The sequence below is a fragment of the Prionailurus bengalensis genome, chromosome C2 (genome assembly GCF_016509475.1).
Source record: "Prionailurus bengalensis isolate Pbe53 chromosome C2, Fcat_Pben_1.1_paternal_pri, whole genome shotgun sequence".
Classification (NCBI taxonomy): Eukaryota; Metazoa; Chordata; class Mammalia; order Carnivora; family Felidae; genus Prionailurus; species Prionailurus bengalensis.
The window spans coordinates 141,422,479-141,436,746 of NC_057350.1; the positions used below are offsets into that span (position 1 = coordinate 141,422,479).

A 14,268-nucleotide genomic window follows, 5' to 3' on the forward strand; every position below is an offset into this window, starting at 1 on the left:
GATAATGAATATACGTGATGGAAGAAGATATATTTTCTAGGGTGGCTCTGAATGAATTGTGAGTTTGGTAGCCCTTAATGGCTGGGTCATTTCATAAGACTAGTCAGTATTTTATATAGAAGTAGCATTTTTCCACTGTTTTAAACATTCTGTAAATACTGTTTTACTGTTTTAAAAATTTTTATAACAATGTGAAGTAATTGTAGAGCAGTCATTGTTCTCACTTTACGGCTAGAGAAACAAAAAGTACAAGCAAATGAGTCTGTGTATCTTTGATAAATACACATAATTGTTCCACACCCTTTTAGAGATTTGTCTAGTTCAGATATTCTGGTATCCAAGTATAATATTGAAGTAATAAAGTGTAAAAATGTTGTGTTTCAAAATTACTAACAGATTCATGAAATGTGTGGTTAATTATGATACTCAAGGAAACTGCAATTTAAAATCTTGGTAATTGTGTTCCTGACTTTTCTGTTCTTCCTGGGAACATGAAGCTGGAGATCTTGGAAGCCCTATCACAGAGCATGTGCTTAAACTGTTTGTGTAGTAAAGATAGTTATTTGTAGCCATAGAGCTGGGAACGGTCTTTCCTTGGATCATTAGTTGCTCTGTGGGTGGTGTGGTGTCACACTTACCTATTGCTACCAAGTTGCCAGAAATATCCGGCACTTATAAGTAGACTTTGCTGGTGTCATCAGGTAATGATCCAGGAAAGACCCAGCTCTACTAATGTAATCCTTGGTTCTAGTGAGGGAATTACACCTGTGGAACACGTTTCTCTGTCAACTCTTTAAAAATCAGTCATTCATGTTTTAAGAGTTTTGGGATTTGTATGTAATTGAAGTTTGGGCTGGAAAATGTGGTTTGTGGCAGGGGCTGGTAACAGCATGAAGAGGTGCTTGGCAAGCTCCAAGGTTCTCCAAAGGGAAGGAGCAGAAGAGTTTTATTGGGCTAGTAGGCATAGGTGCTTACTAATACCAGTAAGAATCCAGTTAAATTCTGTGTGTCAGTGTTCTATACCCCTGTGTTCTAAGCGCAAATTATTTCCCAGGTAGCTAGTGAAATGCTTGTTAGTTGTGAGGGGGTGTGCTTACAAGGAGCCCATCTGGATGTTTTTAAATGAATGAATACATCTCCTTTGTTCTTAGGGTTTCTTTCGGAGAAGCATTCAGCAAAACATCCAGTACAAGAAGTGCCTGAAGAATGAAAACTGTTCTATAATGAGAATGAATAGAAACAGATGTCAGCAGTGTCGCTTCAAGAAGTGTCTGTCTGTTGGAATGTCGAGAGATGGTATGTTCCCACTTTAATGAGTGCTCTTCTTAAAACATATGGAGCTAGGCTTTTTACTCCTCAGCATAAACCAGACCTGTAGGCCAGTTACCAGTGCCCTTCTTGTGCTTAGAGTGAAGCAGATTTTAGAAAAACACATTTTGATACCTTGTAAGATGCCAAATTCATTAAAGTCAAATTTTAGCATTATCACCCTGGAAACAGCTTTTGGCTCTCTTTTTGGGGCTTCTTATAAAAGACTTTTTTGTATACAGTTTGAATACTTTTTTCCTAAAAAAGAATTCGTTTTTCTTGGTATAGGAATCCTTGGCTCTTTCTCCTTGATTTTTTAGCATTTCTGAGGAACCCATTTTTTCTATGTGAATTATCTCTATGACTTTCTCAGCCCTAAGATGATAATGTGCTTTTAGGGACAGGTCTGAATATATTGAAAGGAGATGCAAAATTGAAAGAAACAGTAGGGTCTGGAGTGGAGGTGGTTGCTAAATTCTGGCATGATCCATTCCCGTAAAAAATAAAAGTTAATTTTCAGGATTATTAGTATTTTCTGTGGATGACATCACTGGGAAATTTGACTCTTATGCTTAGGGAAATCACGTTTGGATAGTCTCATTCAGTTCTAAGTAACATAACAGAAGAGTATGAGGTTTTCCGAGGGACTAGTTTAGTAGGATTAATTAAGAATTGCAAAGAATGAACCTGATATTTATCTAGGGAAGGGTCACTTAAGCAATCCCTTAGGTTACTCTAATACATTACACAAATACTGTTTGTAATAAAGAGCTTCGTGAGTAATGGATTTCAGCAATTGATGTTTTGGATTTAATTTGCCTAAAATATTTTTTTATATTACTGGAAATATTAATGCAAAGTTGGTGGATATTGTGATTTCCTCAAAAGAATAAAAATGGCAATCATTTGTGAAGGAGGGAGTAGAGGTAGAGCGTTGAACACGATAAAACTGTCCACTATAGCAATAATGTCAGAGGCTACAATTAGATTAGGAAGGCTTTCTTGCCGGGTGGATATATTGGATTTTTATTATCTCTGTATAAATATTAGACTAGAAAGCTTTTATGTTCTACTCCTCAGGGATAGGAATGTTGGAGACACGACACATTTTAAGACTCACCTCTAAAATAATGGAGGATGCATTATTTAATTTTTATTTATTTTATTGATTTCAATTAAAGTCCAAGTTTTCAATAACTGCCTTTCTCTTGATTGTGTTTTTTTAATTAAAAAAATTTTTTTTTAAAGATTTTCTTTTTTAAGAAGCTGGAAAAGGAGAACAAACCATTTAATAGTTGGGTCTTGAGAATAGGGTTACAGAATGAATTGACAAAGGTCAGGTGTTCAAGGAATGCTTGTACCTACTAGGTTTCATTAACATTAATGTCTGTGGGTAGCTGAATCCCATGTGCCTTCTTAAAAACCGAGCCTTCAGCCTTATTAATAGGTGCTGTATAGTAATGCTGACTGCTTCAATGTGATTTTCATTAGTTAATTTCAGATTTCTTAGATTGCTTATAAAATACCCAGGACCTAATAGATCTTCTCTTAGCTTTGTTTTGGGAGAAAAACGGACAAAATTTCCCTTCTATTTCTTATGGTGTATCAAAAACATAACCAGCAAGTTTAGAATGATTTGGGCCAGAGACATACAGATACTCTTTACTTGTATCACTAGAGGCCATAGCTATTAGAGACAGTTTTGTGCTATTCTTTTGTATAAACAGGTCTTATTTAGAATATAGACCTTAAACATTTTTTTCTTCAATAGCTGTTCGGTTTGGTCGTATTCCTAAGCGCGAAAAACAGAGGATGCTAATTGAAATGCAAAGTGCGATGAAGACCATGATGAACAGCCAGTTCAGTGGTCATTTGCAGAATGATACATTAGAACATCATGAACAGACAGCCTTACCAGCCCAGGAACAGCTGCGACCCAAGCCCCAGCTGGAACAAGAAAACATCAAAAGCTCTTCTCCCTCTTCTGATTTTGCAAAGGATGAAGTGATTGGCATGGTGACCAGAGCGCACAAGGATACCTTTATGTATAATCAAGAGCAGCGAGAAAACTCAGCAGACACCATGCAGCCTCAGAGAGAACGGATTCCCAAGAGCATGGAGCAATATAATTTAAATCATGACCATTGTGGCAGTGGGCTTAGCAGTCATTTTCCATGTAGTGAGAGCCAACAGCACCTCAATGGACAGTACAAAGGGAGGAACATAATGCATTACCCAAATGGGCATGCCATTTGTATTGCAAATGGACATTGTATGAACTTCTCCAATGCTTATACTCAACGAGTATGTGATAGAGTTTCGATAGATGGATTTTCTCAGAATGAGAACAAGAATAGTTACCTGTGCAACACTGGAGGGAGAATGCATCTGGTATAGTGAACTCTGTTTGTTTGTTTGTTTGTTTTTTTGCCCTATTTGCATCAAGGGAAGCTTTGAAGGTTTTCTTTTGGGGGGAATATATCAACTTGAGGGGCAGGGGTGGTGTCAGAGAACCTGAGATTTATACAATCAATTTTGTGTAGTATTTTAGTTCAAATAGTTCTAATAAACATCATTTGTTGAATGACCTAATTTCACACAGAGCTAGGTACAGGCATGTGATTTGATTGATACGAGGATTGGGATTAGGATTTTATGTAAAATGTGGGTCATGTAGAATTGGCCCTTTTTTTTTTTAAATTTTTAATGTTTATTTATTTTTGAGAGAGAGAGAGAGAGAGAGAGAGAGTGAGTAGGGGTGGGGCAGAGAGAGAGGGAGACACAGAATCCAAAGCAGGCTTCAGGCTCCGAGCTGTCGGCACAGAGCCTAACTCCAGGCTTGAACTCCCGGATCTCAAGATCATGACCTGAGCCAAAGTCAGAAGCTCAACCGACTGAGCCACCCAGGTGCCCTTAGAATTTTTCCTTTAATTCTTAGAAATACCTTTCAAAATTTAAGTATTCTGATTAATCACTACCCTACTAGCTTTGGGATTTTCTCAAAGGGCAGATCAATTTAGCTTGCTAAAGTTAGTAATCCTTTGATTTCATTTTTTTTTTTATTATTCAAAAAAATTTTTTTCTTCTAAGTTTATTCATTTTTGAGAGGGAGAGAGAGACAGAGCATGAGCAGGGGAGGGGTGGAAAGAGAGAGAAGGAGACAAAGAATTCAAAGCAGGCTCCAGGCTCTGAGCTGCACGGAGCCCGATGTGGGGCTCAAACTCACAAACTGCGAGATCATGACCTGAGCTGAAGTCGGACACTTAACCGACTGAGCCATCTAGGTGCCCCAGTAATCCTTTGATTTTTAGGGAAGAAGTTTTCTTTAACCATTATAGTGCAAAAAGTTTTGAGTATAGGACATGGATAGGTGTTTTACTGTTTGAAAATTTAGGAATATTTTAATTTAATACACTGGTTTCTATGGATTTTCTCAGACTTTATCTTAGGAAATGAGTTAGTGTTATTTAGGAGATGATTTAATGTTATTTATAAAATTCAAGTTTTTTTTTAATAAAATACAACAGTTTACATGAAAGTACAGTATTTATATTCAGCCAAAATTTCATCAAAAACAGAAGTACCACACCATTTCCAGTTTAAACCATTAGGTCCTTTGATATAGGCTTGGTATTTTCTATCCAGGTAATTAAAGTCTTCTTTTTTCATTTTCAAAATAGCTGACTCTACCCCAATTCTTTTGGTAGAATTTTCTTGTCACTTGCAAGTATTTGATTCCATGGATCTTAAAAGTGACCTTATATTTTATTAGACTTACGGGCTGCCTTACGAGGGAAACATCTGTAAGCATTTAGGTTCTAATTTTGTGGTGTTCTCCATGGTTATAGAATCATCCCATTCCTGTATTGCCTATGGATTTAGCAAAAAATTTAAAGGCCGATGTTACTAATAGAGTATGCAGTGAATTTCATAATCTTTTTATTTTATTTATTTTTTCCTATGTTTTAAATTTTACCTCGTTTTATTTTTTTTAAATTTACATCCAAATTAGTTACCATATAGTGCAACAATGATTTCAGTAGATTCCTTAGTGCCTTTTACCTGTTTAGCCCATCCCCCCTCCCACAATCCCTCCCGTAACCCTCAGTTTGTTCTCTATGAGTCTCTTCTGTTTTGTCCCCCTCCCTGTTTTTATATTATTTTTGTTTCCCTTCCCTTATGTTCATCTGTTTTGTCTCTTAAAGTCCTCATATGAGTGAAGTCATATGATTTTTGTCTTTCTCGGACTAACTTCACTTAGCATAATACCCTCCAGTTCCATCCACGTAGTTGCAAATGGCAAGATTTTATTCTTTTTGATTGCAGAGTAATACTCCGTTGTATATATATACCACATCTTCTTTATCCATTCATCCATCAGTGGACATTTGGGCTCTTTGCATACTTTGGCTATTGTTGATAGTGCTGCTATAAACATGGGGGTGCATGTGTCCCTTCGAAACAGCACACCTGTATCCCTTGGATAAACGCCTAGTAGTGCAATTGCTGGGTCGTAGGGTAGTTCTATTTTTAGGTTTTTTTTTTTTTTTTTAATTTTTTTTTTTTTCAACGTTTATTTATTTTTGGGACAGAGAGAGACAGAGCATGAACGGGGGAGGGGCAGAGAGAGAGGGAGACACAGAATCGGAAACAGGCTCCAGGCTCTGAGCCATCAGCCCAGAGCCCGACGCGGGGCTCGAACTCACGGACCGCGAGATCGTGACCTGGCTGAAGTCGGACGCTTAACCGACTGAGCCACCCAGGCGCCCCCTATTTTTAGTTTTTTGAGGAATCTCCATACTGTTTTCCAGAATGGCTGCACTAGCTTGCATTCCCATCATAATCTTTTTAGTGTTCTTCTCTTTGGCTTCCCAGTTTTTCCTCACCAATCCTTATTTAGAAGGTACCCTTTGTATCTCTCATCATTGTTTTCTAGTTGAACAAGTGGGGGCCAGTAGTCATACCAGTGTTTATGAAATAAATGGTCAATGACCTTTTTAAAAAAGTGAAGCATCTCATTATTTTCCCTTCTTGGAAATTGTAACATTGTAATTGTGTGATTTAGAAAAAAGTGAGTTTGAAATATTAAGTAAATGTTGGGCTTGGGTTCTAGGCCTGTGACTTCTAGCTGTATTCGGATAAATCATTAAACCGCTTAGAGTCTCATTTCCTCATCTAAGAAATGGTAATTATATTATCTGCTATCACTAATGAATAGGATTGACAATCAAGTATGTGTGAATTTGTTTGAAAATCATAAAACCAGCATAAGGTGGCAGCAGTGTTACAAAATAAAGTTTTAAACCTGTGCAACAGGTTTTTTGAAATAGCTTAGGCTGCCTCTTTTATGATAAGTTAATTGGTACTTAAACCAGGTTGCCATGAGGCTTTCTCACATAAGGCAAGTAGCAAGAAGAGAAAATGTTAATATTCGTAGATAGCACCTGTGTCTGAGAGTTCTTTTCAAATTGGGGTTTCCAAAGATTGAGATGCTACTTTTGAAGTTTCTTTACCACCTCTCACAATTGAAGAAGTTTTCTGTTTTGTGCATACTAGGTTTGTCCAATGAGTAAGTCTCCATATGTGGATCCTCATAAATCTGGGCATGAAATCTGGGAGGAATTTTCAATGAGCTTCACCCCAGCAGTGAAAGAAGTTGTGGAGTTCGCAAAGCGTATTCCTGGATTCAGAGATCTCTCTCAGCATGACCAGGTCAACCTTTTAAAGGCTGGGACTTTTGAGGTAGGTTTATTTATCTGGAATATCGATGCAGGGGGTAGGTGGTATTTTATTCTCACGGACATTTTCATTCTTCTCTAAATAAGTATTTATAGTGTAGAGGCTGAAGTTGCCAACAAAAGAATAACAATCTCAGGATCTTGGGAAGAGATGAGATAAATACAGTTTCTTAGGACTTGAGATAAAACTGCTCTGTATTCCCGGAATACAGACTTCATCCAGTATTACTTTCAAGCGTGGACTGCAGGCAGGTTCTGCAGAGTGTTACTAGATACCTACTCCGAGCCTAGCCCGGTGTTTTAGCACAGAATACAAGGAGTAAATAGGATGTGGTTTTTCTCTTTTAGGAGACCGTAGAATATTTGGGGGATAGGTGAAACATGTCTTACGTGCTATTTCATACCCTCTCCGCCTCATCCAGAATCTGTGGCTACTTTTTCTACTCCAGTTTCTCTTGCTGTGATGTATTCTGCCCAGGTGCGGGGCAGCCACTGTTGCCAACCGGAGTAGGACAGAGTGCCTTTCTTTGTGCTGAGTTAGATGCCTCTGACCTGTCTTCCTCAGGGCTTTCCCGGTGCTGCCGAGGTGTGAAGAGCCTCAGGACTTCCTCAGAGCTTCCCTAAGCATTATTCCAAAATGTAGAGTGGTGGGTGGGAAGGTGGTGTCTAGTGGGCTGAATCTAATTAGTGGGTAAGAGACCCAGGGGATATATTTTGTCTCTTCCCTGCTGGTCCCATAAGACTGAGCTATCAGTTGTTAACGATATTGAGTGGTGGCCAGCTCAGTAATACATCCTCTGATATTTTCTTTTTTTCCTTCCTAGTCTTACTTCCTTTTTCCTCAGTTCTCTTTTCACATGGGGTAGTGCACACCCCACATAAACTTTTGCCTTAGGTCCTGTTTTCTGGGGCACCTGGACTGGAATGGAGGAGCCATACTCATTAATAAAATAGCTATGGTATAGTTTAAAAGTAAAACCATTAGGTTAGGATTTTTGGAAAACATTAGAGTTAAGATTTAAACTCTGAATCTTAGAAGGATGTCAGTGATGAAGTTCAGTTTACTCATTTTTGAGGTTAGGTGACTGTGGCTCAGAGAGGTGAAGTGATTTTTCTTGGATTACCAATAAATTCCTAACATAGACCAGAACACAGATCCCAGACTCCAAGACTAGTGTTCTTTCCACCTTGTGATTTGTTTTGGGATTGCTGTATTCTAGAGTTAGAGCTGTCTTGGGGCACTTGGGTGGCTTAGTGGCTTAAACACCAGTCTCTTGGTTTTGGCTCAGGTCATGATCTCACGGTTCGTGGGTTTGAGCCCCACCACGGTGGTCTCCGTGCTGATGGTGCAAAGCCTGCTTAGGATTCTCTCTCTCCCCCTTTCCCTCTGCCCCTCCCCTGCTTGTTTGCTCTCTCTTTCAAAGTAAATAAATAAAAACTTAAAAAAATAGAATTAGAGCCATCTTCATAAAAGGTTCATTCTCTTTTGGATTGTCTTGAGTAAAACAGGTCTTTGGGGGATTTGCAAAGGGGAGGTATTTGTTCAGTATTCCTCTGGTTTTGAGAGAAGTATGTGGCATAGATGCCACCATTTACTATAGGGGAGGGGAGGGAGTGCTGTAGGTAAGCAGTTGTTGACTGATTTGTTTTGGGTTTGAATTACGACTTGGTGTCTGGAACACTTCTGTTATAGTTTTGTGTATTGTCTCTTTGGGTTATGGTTTCTTGAAATAGTCTAATTAGAGTGTATCTGCTACATTTGCCTTGGCTGCATTTGGTGTTTTGATGTCCCCAAGTGTTGCATTAAAATATTGTTCTTTTTACTTATGATTTAGGTACCGTGTGATATACTTGGTAGTTTAAAAAGTTTAATGCCTTTGGCCAAGGCCCAGTTTCAGATTGCTTGGCATTATTGCCTACTTTAATTTTGTATTTGCATTTCAGAATTTTTACTAATAGAGTTTCAGAGTATCACAGGACTGAAGTGTTTTGCCACTAGTGGCTGGAATTTTTTTGATGTGCTTCTTCGGATATTTATTGCTTTGGTAGAGAATTTGCCTTAAGGAAATGGTTTTGGGTAAAAATAAGCTAGGTTTTTCTTTTACAACCTTCTTTTATATGTAGACTGTTTTTTTAATTAAAAATTATTTTTTAACGTTTGTTTATTTCTGAGAGAGAGAGAGACAGAGTGCGAGCTGGGGAGGGGCAGAGAGAGAGGGAGACACAGAATCCAAAGCAGGCTCCAGGCTCTGAGCTGTCAGCACAGGGCCCGATGTGGGCTTCGAACCCACGAACTGTGAGATCATGACCTGAGCCGAAGATGGATGCTTAACCAACTGAGCCACCCGGGCACCCCATATGTAGGATGTTTCTTAACTGACTTGAATACTGAATTACTTCTTAGTACTCCTTCAAATACACTTAAGTCTTTTTCTTTTTCCAGGTTTTAATGGTACGGTTTGCATCATTATTTGATGCAAAGGAGCGTACTGTCACCTTTTTAAGTGGAAAGAAATATAGTGTCGATGATTTACACTCAATGGGAGCAGGGGATCTGCTAAACTCTATGTTTGAATTTAGTGAGAAGCTAAATGCCCTCCAACTTAGTGATGAAGAGATGAGTTTGTTTACAGCTGTTGTCCTGGTATCTGCAGGTAAGCAAGCTGGTTCAAAATTGTGCCACACCTAGAATACAGTGACTTAGTGGGGACAAGGTGGAACTACGTTCCAGCAAGCTATATAGAAGGCAGGAGGGACTTAAGACGTTACACTGTGTGAATCTGTTATTTTTGCATAATTAATTTTTTAATCATGACATTAGAAGTCAAAAGTGCTATATAGTAATAAAATGATGTTTAGATCGAGGCCTCACATTTACCACAAGTCTTAGTCTTTAGCTTTTTGTAACTGTTTTGCAAGTCTAAACTGTTATTTTTGTGGATTTAATTTTTAGATTAGTAGGTTTTTCTGATATGAATCTATGTTTTAATCAAAATATGTGTTACTTGAAAATGTTAAAATTAGCAAGATATATTAGTGTGGTTTGTAACAAAAACTGATGAATTATGAGTAGGCTTTTACCCTGCTTTGCCACTGAATTTTCTCTGTGATTGCATAAATAATTCTATTCTTTTGGGTCTTGGTTTCCTTATCCTGTGAAAGCAAGGGATGGTACCATGTGAACCAGCCTGGAGTCTGGCACAGAATAGGTACTTAGTTACTATTTGAATGAGTGATCAAGATTTTTGAGTTCCTAACATTTAATGTTTGTTTGTATGAGTCATTGATGATTTCCAATTTCCCTGCAACCCTGCATTTATATTATAGTTATTTCTGACCGAAGTATTTCAATTTCGATAATAGCTATTAAGATAATAGCAAATGGGAAATTGATACACAATGACTTTCCTGGAGATGTGTAAGTACCAGCCATTTTTTGGTATCCACTGACTATTTTAAAACATTTGTTGAGAATTTTAAAGTATTTTGATAGGAGTTAACTGTAAGTTTCCCATTTGCTTCCTACTGTGTAAAAGCCATTCTGTCAGGCACTATGAGGGTTATGATCCCTGTTTAGGAAGCTAAACTGTATATCAGTAACTCCTAAGGAGAGTAAGTTCTTTGTAGATCTTAAAGGGCCTATACATCAGTGGTATAAATAAAGATTTATGCCATTTGGAAGCATAACGTGGCTACCTTTTCTGATCAGCTCTACCTGGGTAGCTAAAAATGCATTTATGATATGGGATAGTATGAAAGTACCATGTTAATAAGGGATACCTATTTTCTTAGTAACCTTGTTATTAATGTCTCTTGCACTTTACCTACCATTTCACAGTCTCTTGAGAAGTAATTATTAATGGTTTGAGTTGACATCAGATTAATAAACCTATTATTGTGAAACTAAAGTAATCCATGCTTGTTTCTTTATCTGATAAATATGCCTTATGTGCTAGGGGAGACAGAACAAGCATTAAGACACAAGCTTGCTTTCTAAGCATTTATGTTCCATTTGGAGAGATAAGACTGACACAAAAAGCTTATGGTACTAAGCTGTGTGGTTCTGACTGAGGTAAGTAGGAGTTATAGGAAGAAAGATGAAATTACCTGAGCAAACTTTGTGGGGAAGATGGAAGTGGAGCTGAAGTTTGAAAGATGGGTTATTAGGTTTTCCCAGCAAAAAAGTGATGGAGCAGTTTGGGAGAGCACAAGATAGGGCAGGGGCAGGTGGCTGAAGCCTGATATGTTATGTACATCAAGGAGGAAAGGGACCGAAGGCTTGTGAGTTAAAGGAACACCAGGTTATGGAATGACCACCATGAGAAGAAATATGGGACAGTGGAAAGTGAGTGTAGGGGAGTGATCAGGCATGAACAAAGTGATGGTTTAACATTAGGTCTACATTTTTATCTTGGGTAGATTAGATAAGTGAGTCATTAGAGCTGGAGCGTCAGGTTGAGAGGCTGTTGAAATCACTTCAGGTATGAGGCACTGGAGTGAACTCTCCTGAAGTAGGTGTGGTAGTGGAGGTGGAGAAGGAGGGACTGTGTCCCAGAGATGGTTCAAAGGAGGAAATGATGTGAGGGGAATGAGGGGAGCTCTATGCCAGGAATTGTGCTACTTCATTTATATTTTCTACCAAGAACATGATTCTTTTTAATTAAGTTTTTTTTTTTTTAATTTTTAAAATTTATTTATTTGGGAGAGACAGCACACAGGGGAAAGGCAGAGAGAAAGGAGAGAGGGAATCCCAAGCACGCTTGATGCTGTTAGCTCAGTTCTTTGCAAAAGTAGACAATATTAAGATGAAAATAAAGATAATATCATTACCAAAAAATTCACTATCACCATGGGGGGGTTCTCTATTCAATTGTCCATCCATTTACCATTTCCTGCTTATTGATTTATGGTACATAAAAAAATGTTTGACATATTAAGTCAAAAAGACTGATTATAGAAGAATATAATGCATTCTTATTTTTGTTATGTCTATATATATGAAGAAGGTACACAAACAACACATATACATACGTACTTTCATATATTTTTTAAAAGTATGTTGCTTTCACTTAAACATATGATAGTGTTCATGGAAGACTTCTATCTTTACCACCTAAAAAAGGACTATTGTTATTTTTAAAGCAGTATTTAGACCAGAAAATAAACAGTCTTCCTTCTCCTAGCCTGCTCTCCAGAGAACTCTCCAGAGATTTCTAACCGTCTTTCTTTTTAATTTTTCTGATAGCTGCCCACCCAACTCTAAATACTGTGTAGAGTTGGATTTTTTATTGAGTGGATACAACTGATTAAAGTATCTTCTTACTTTTTATAAGTTTTATTCTTATAGTTTGATTTAAAATTTTAATATGCTCACATTCTTTGATCTTTCCGTTTTACATAAATCTCTCAGATAGTTTAGATAGAATCTTTTCCTTAGACAGGGACACAGTATCCTTTTACTCTATATCCTGGCTTCTTTTGCTATACCGTTTCTTTTACATTGTCAAGAATGAAAATATTTACATTCTGTTCTATAGGTGTGATTAGTTTCTGTCCTTTATCAGATAATTCTAAATATTGAAAAGCAAAAATTCTGCATTTACAGTATTATGATTATATAAATAGTGCTCACAGTACTCACACAGTGGGGTTGAAATTGTAGACAAGGCAATGTAAATCTTGCCCTAAACCTGTGCCACCCAAGGGGAGAATGTTCCAAGTATCAGATAACAAATGGATTATATATATTCATTATTAAGTTGCTTAGAATTAAGCAACATTATAGTTTGCATTATATTTAAAATCACTTTTTGTTTGTTTTTCTTGGAACCTACACTTGCCATCTGGGTTTTGTTTTGGTTGTCAGAAGAAATGCTAGTTAGTTTCTAGATCTCATTATATAATTTTATCCTCACAACAGACCTCTGATGTGAGCCAGGACACAGAGAGGTTAAATGATTTGCCCAAGGTTGTGCATTTTTAAAAATTGGCTGAGCATGCATTTGAACTCCTATTAGTCTCTGAAGCTTCAAAGCCTTTCTGTTGTATTACTTGTTAACAGAATAGCTCTAGCTGCTAAGGGAGAGAGAAATCTCAAACATGATACTTGCCTGTGAGGTTGGAAAACTCTTGATACCACGGAGAAAAAGGGAATTATAACTGAAAGGTAAAATTTTCTTGAGATTGTGTGAAATGGCAGCAGTCACTTGCAGTTGAAGATGAGGGATGGGCATATAACTGTGAGACCAAAGCTCATCTAGAAATAGATTTCAGTTGTCTGTGAAAGGAATTTAACTTCCATCTTGTAGGAAGTGAATATGAAGAGAAATTAGGTGAGGAGCACAGGCTTCGGAGAGGGATGAAGAACCAGCTAAGAAAGTAGAGGACAGATGTAGCATGAATTAAACTATACAAGTAGTGTAGCATTTAGTAAATCATTTAGAAGAGAAATTTCCATTTCAGTCTGTACATTCTATTGTTACAGTTTCTAGAGCATTATTGTTTATGATCCAGCTAGATTTGTAGATAGGTTATTTGGCCTTGAAATCATGAAACCATGGTTTTAGAAATTGAGATTTTAGAAAAATTTAATACACTTTACATTTTTAGTTATAGGAATCCCTTCCCTGAAGCTCTGAGTTGTGTAGAAGTGCGTAGGTCATCCCAACACAAAATACTCATTGAAGGACTTCTAATGCAAATATCTTCATTACCTGTGTGTTTCTTTCTTTGCCTATTTAGATTATTTTGTTTGTGGGGCTCACTGTCATTCTTAACTGGTTGTTGGTATTGTAAATTACTAATGATAATGATGCAAACCAGGTATTCTGCTTATAATAAGGGCTCTCTAAAGGAGGGAATTTTGGTTTATGTTCACTGCTAATTACCTAGCACCTATTACAGTAGCCACACACATTCAGTAAGTGTTTGGTGAGGGAATTAATAAATTGCAAGGATGCTGAAGAAAACAATTACTTGAATATTAAAGGCAAGGGAGATTCTTGGAAGCGTTACTGAAGGCTTTAAGTAGTTTTGCAAAGATGGCCCGTATGATTTTATGACCAAAGTCAAATGTTCACAGGTCTTTTTCCATAAGAATTGGCACACAGTTGAATAATAATCCAAATTTTCTTAAATGTAAGATAAACAAACCTATTTTCATCATTTTTTCTGCATTTAGAGTTAATCAAACATTTTTCCCCCTTACTATGAAATTTTAGTC

The 14,268-nt window shown here is 37.3% G+C and overlaps 1 protein-coding gene across 1 annotated transcript in view; it reads left to right on the forward strand.

The window, feature by feature from the left end:
• NR1D2 (nuclear receptor subfamily 1 group D member 2) overlaps positions 1-14,268 on the forward strand; it is a 29,377-nt gene that overhangs the window by 10,128 nt on the left and 4,981 nt on the right. Inside the window, exons 4-7 of the mRNA XM_043595528.1 lie at positions 1,152-1,296; positions 3,080-3,699; positions 6,865-7,050; positions 9,490-9,700. Coding sequence (XP_043451463.1) covers positions 1,152-1,296; positions 3,080-3,699; positions 6,865-7,050; positions 9,490-9,700 — 1,162 coding nt within the window. The remainder of the gene's footprint in view (positions 1-1,151; positions 1,297-3,079; positions 3,700-6,864; positions 7,051-9,489; positions 9,701-14,268) is intronic.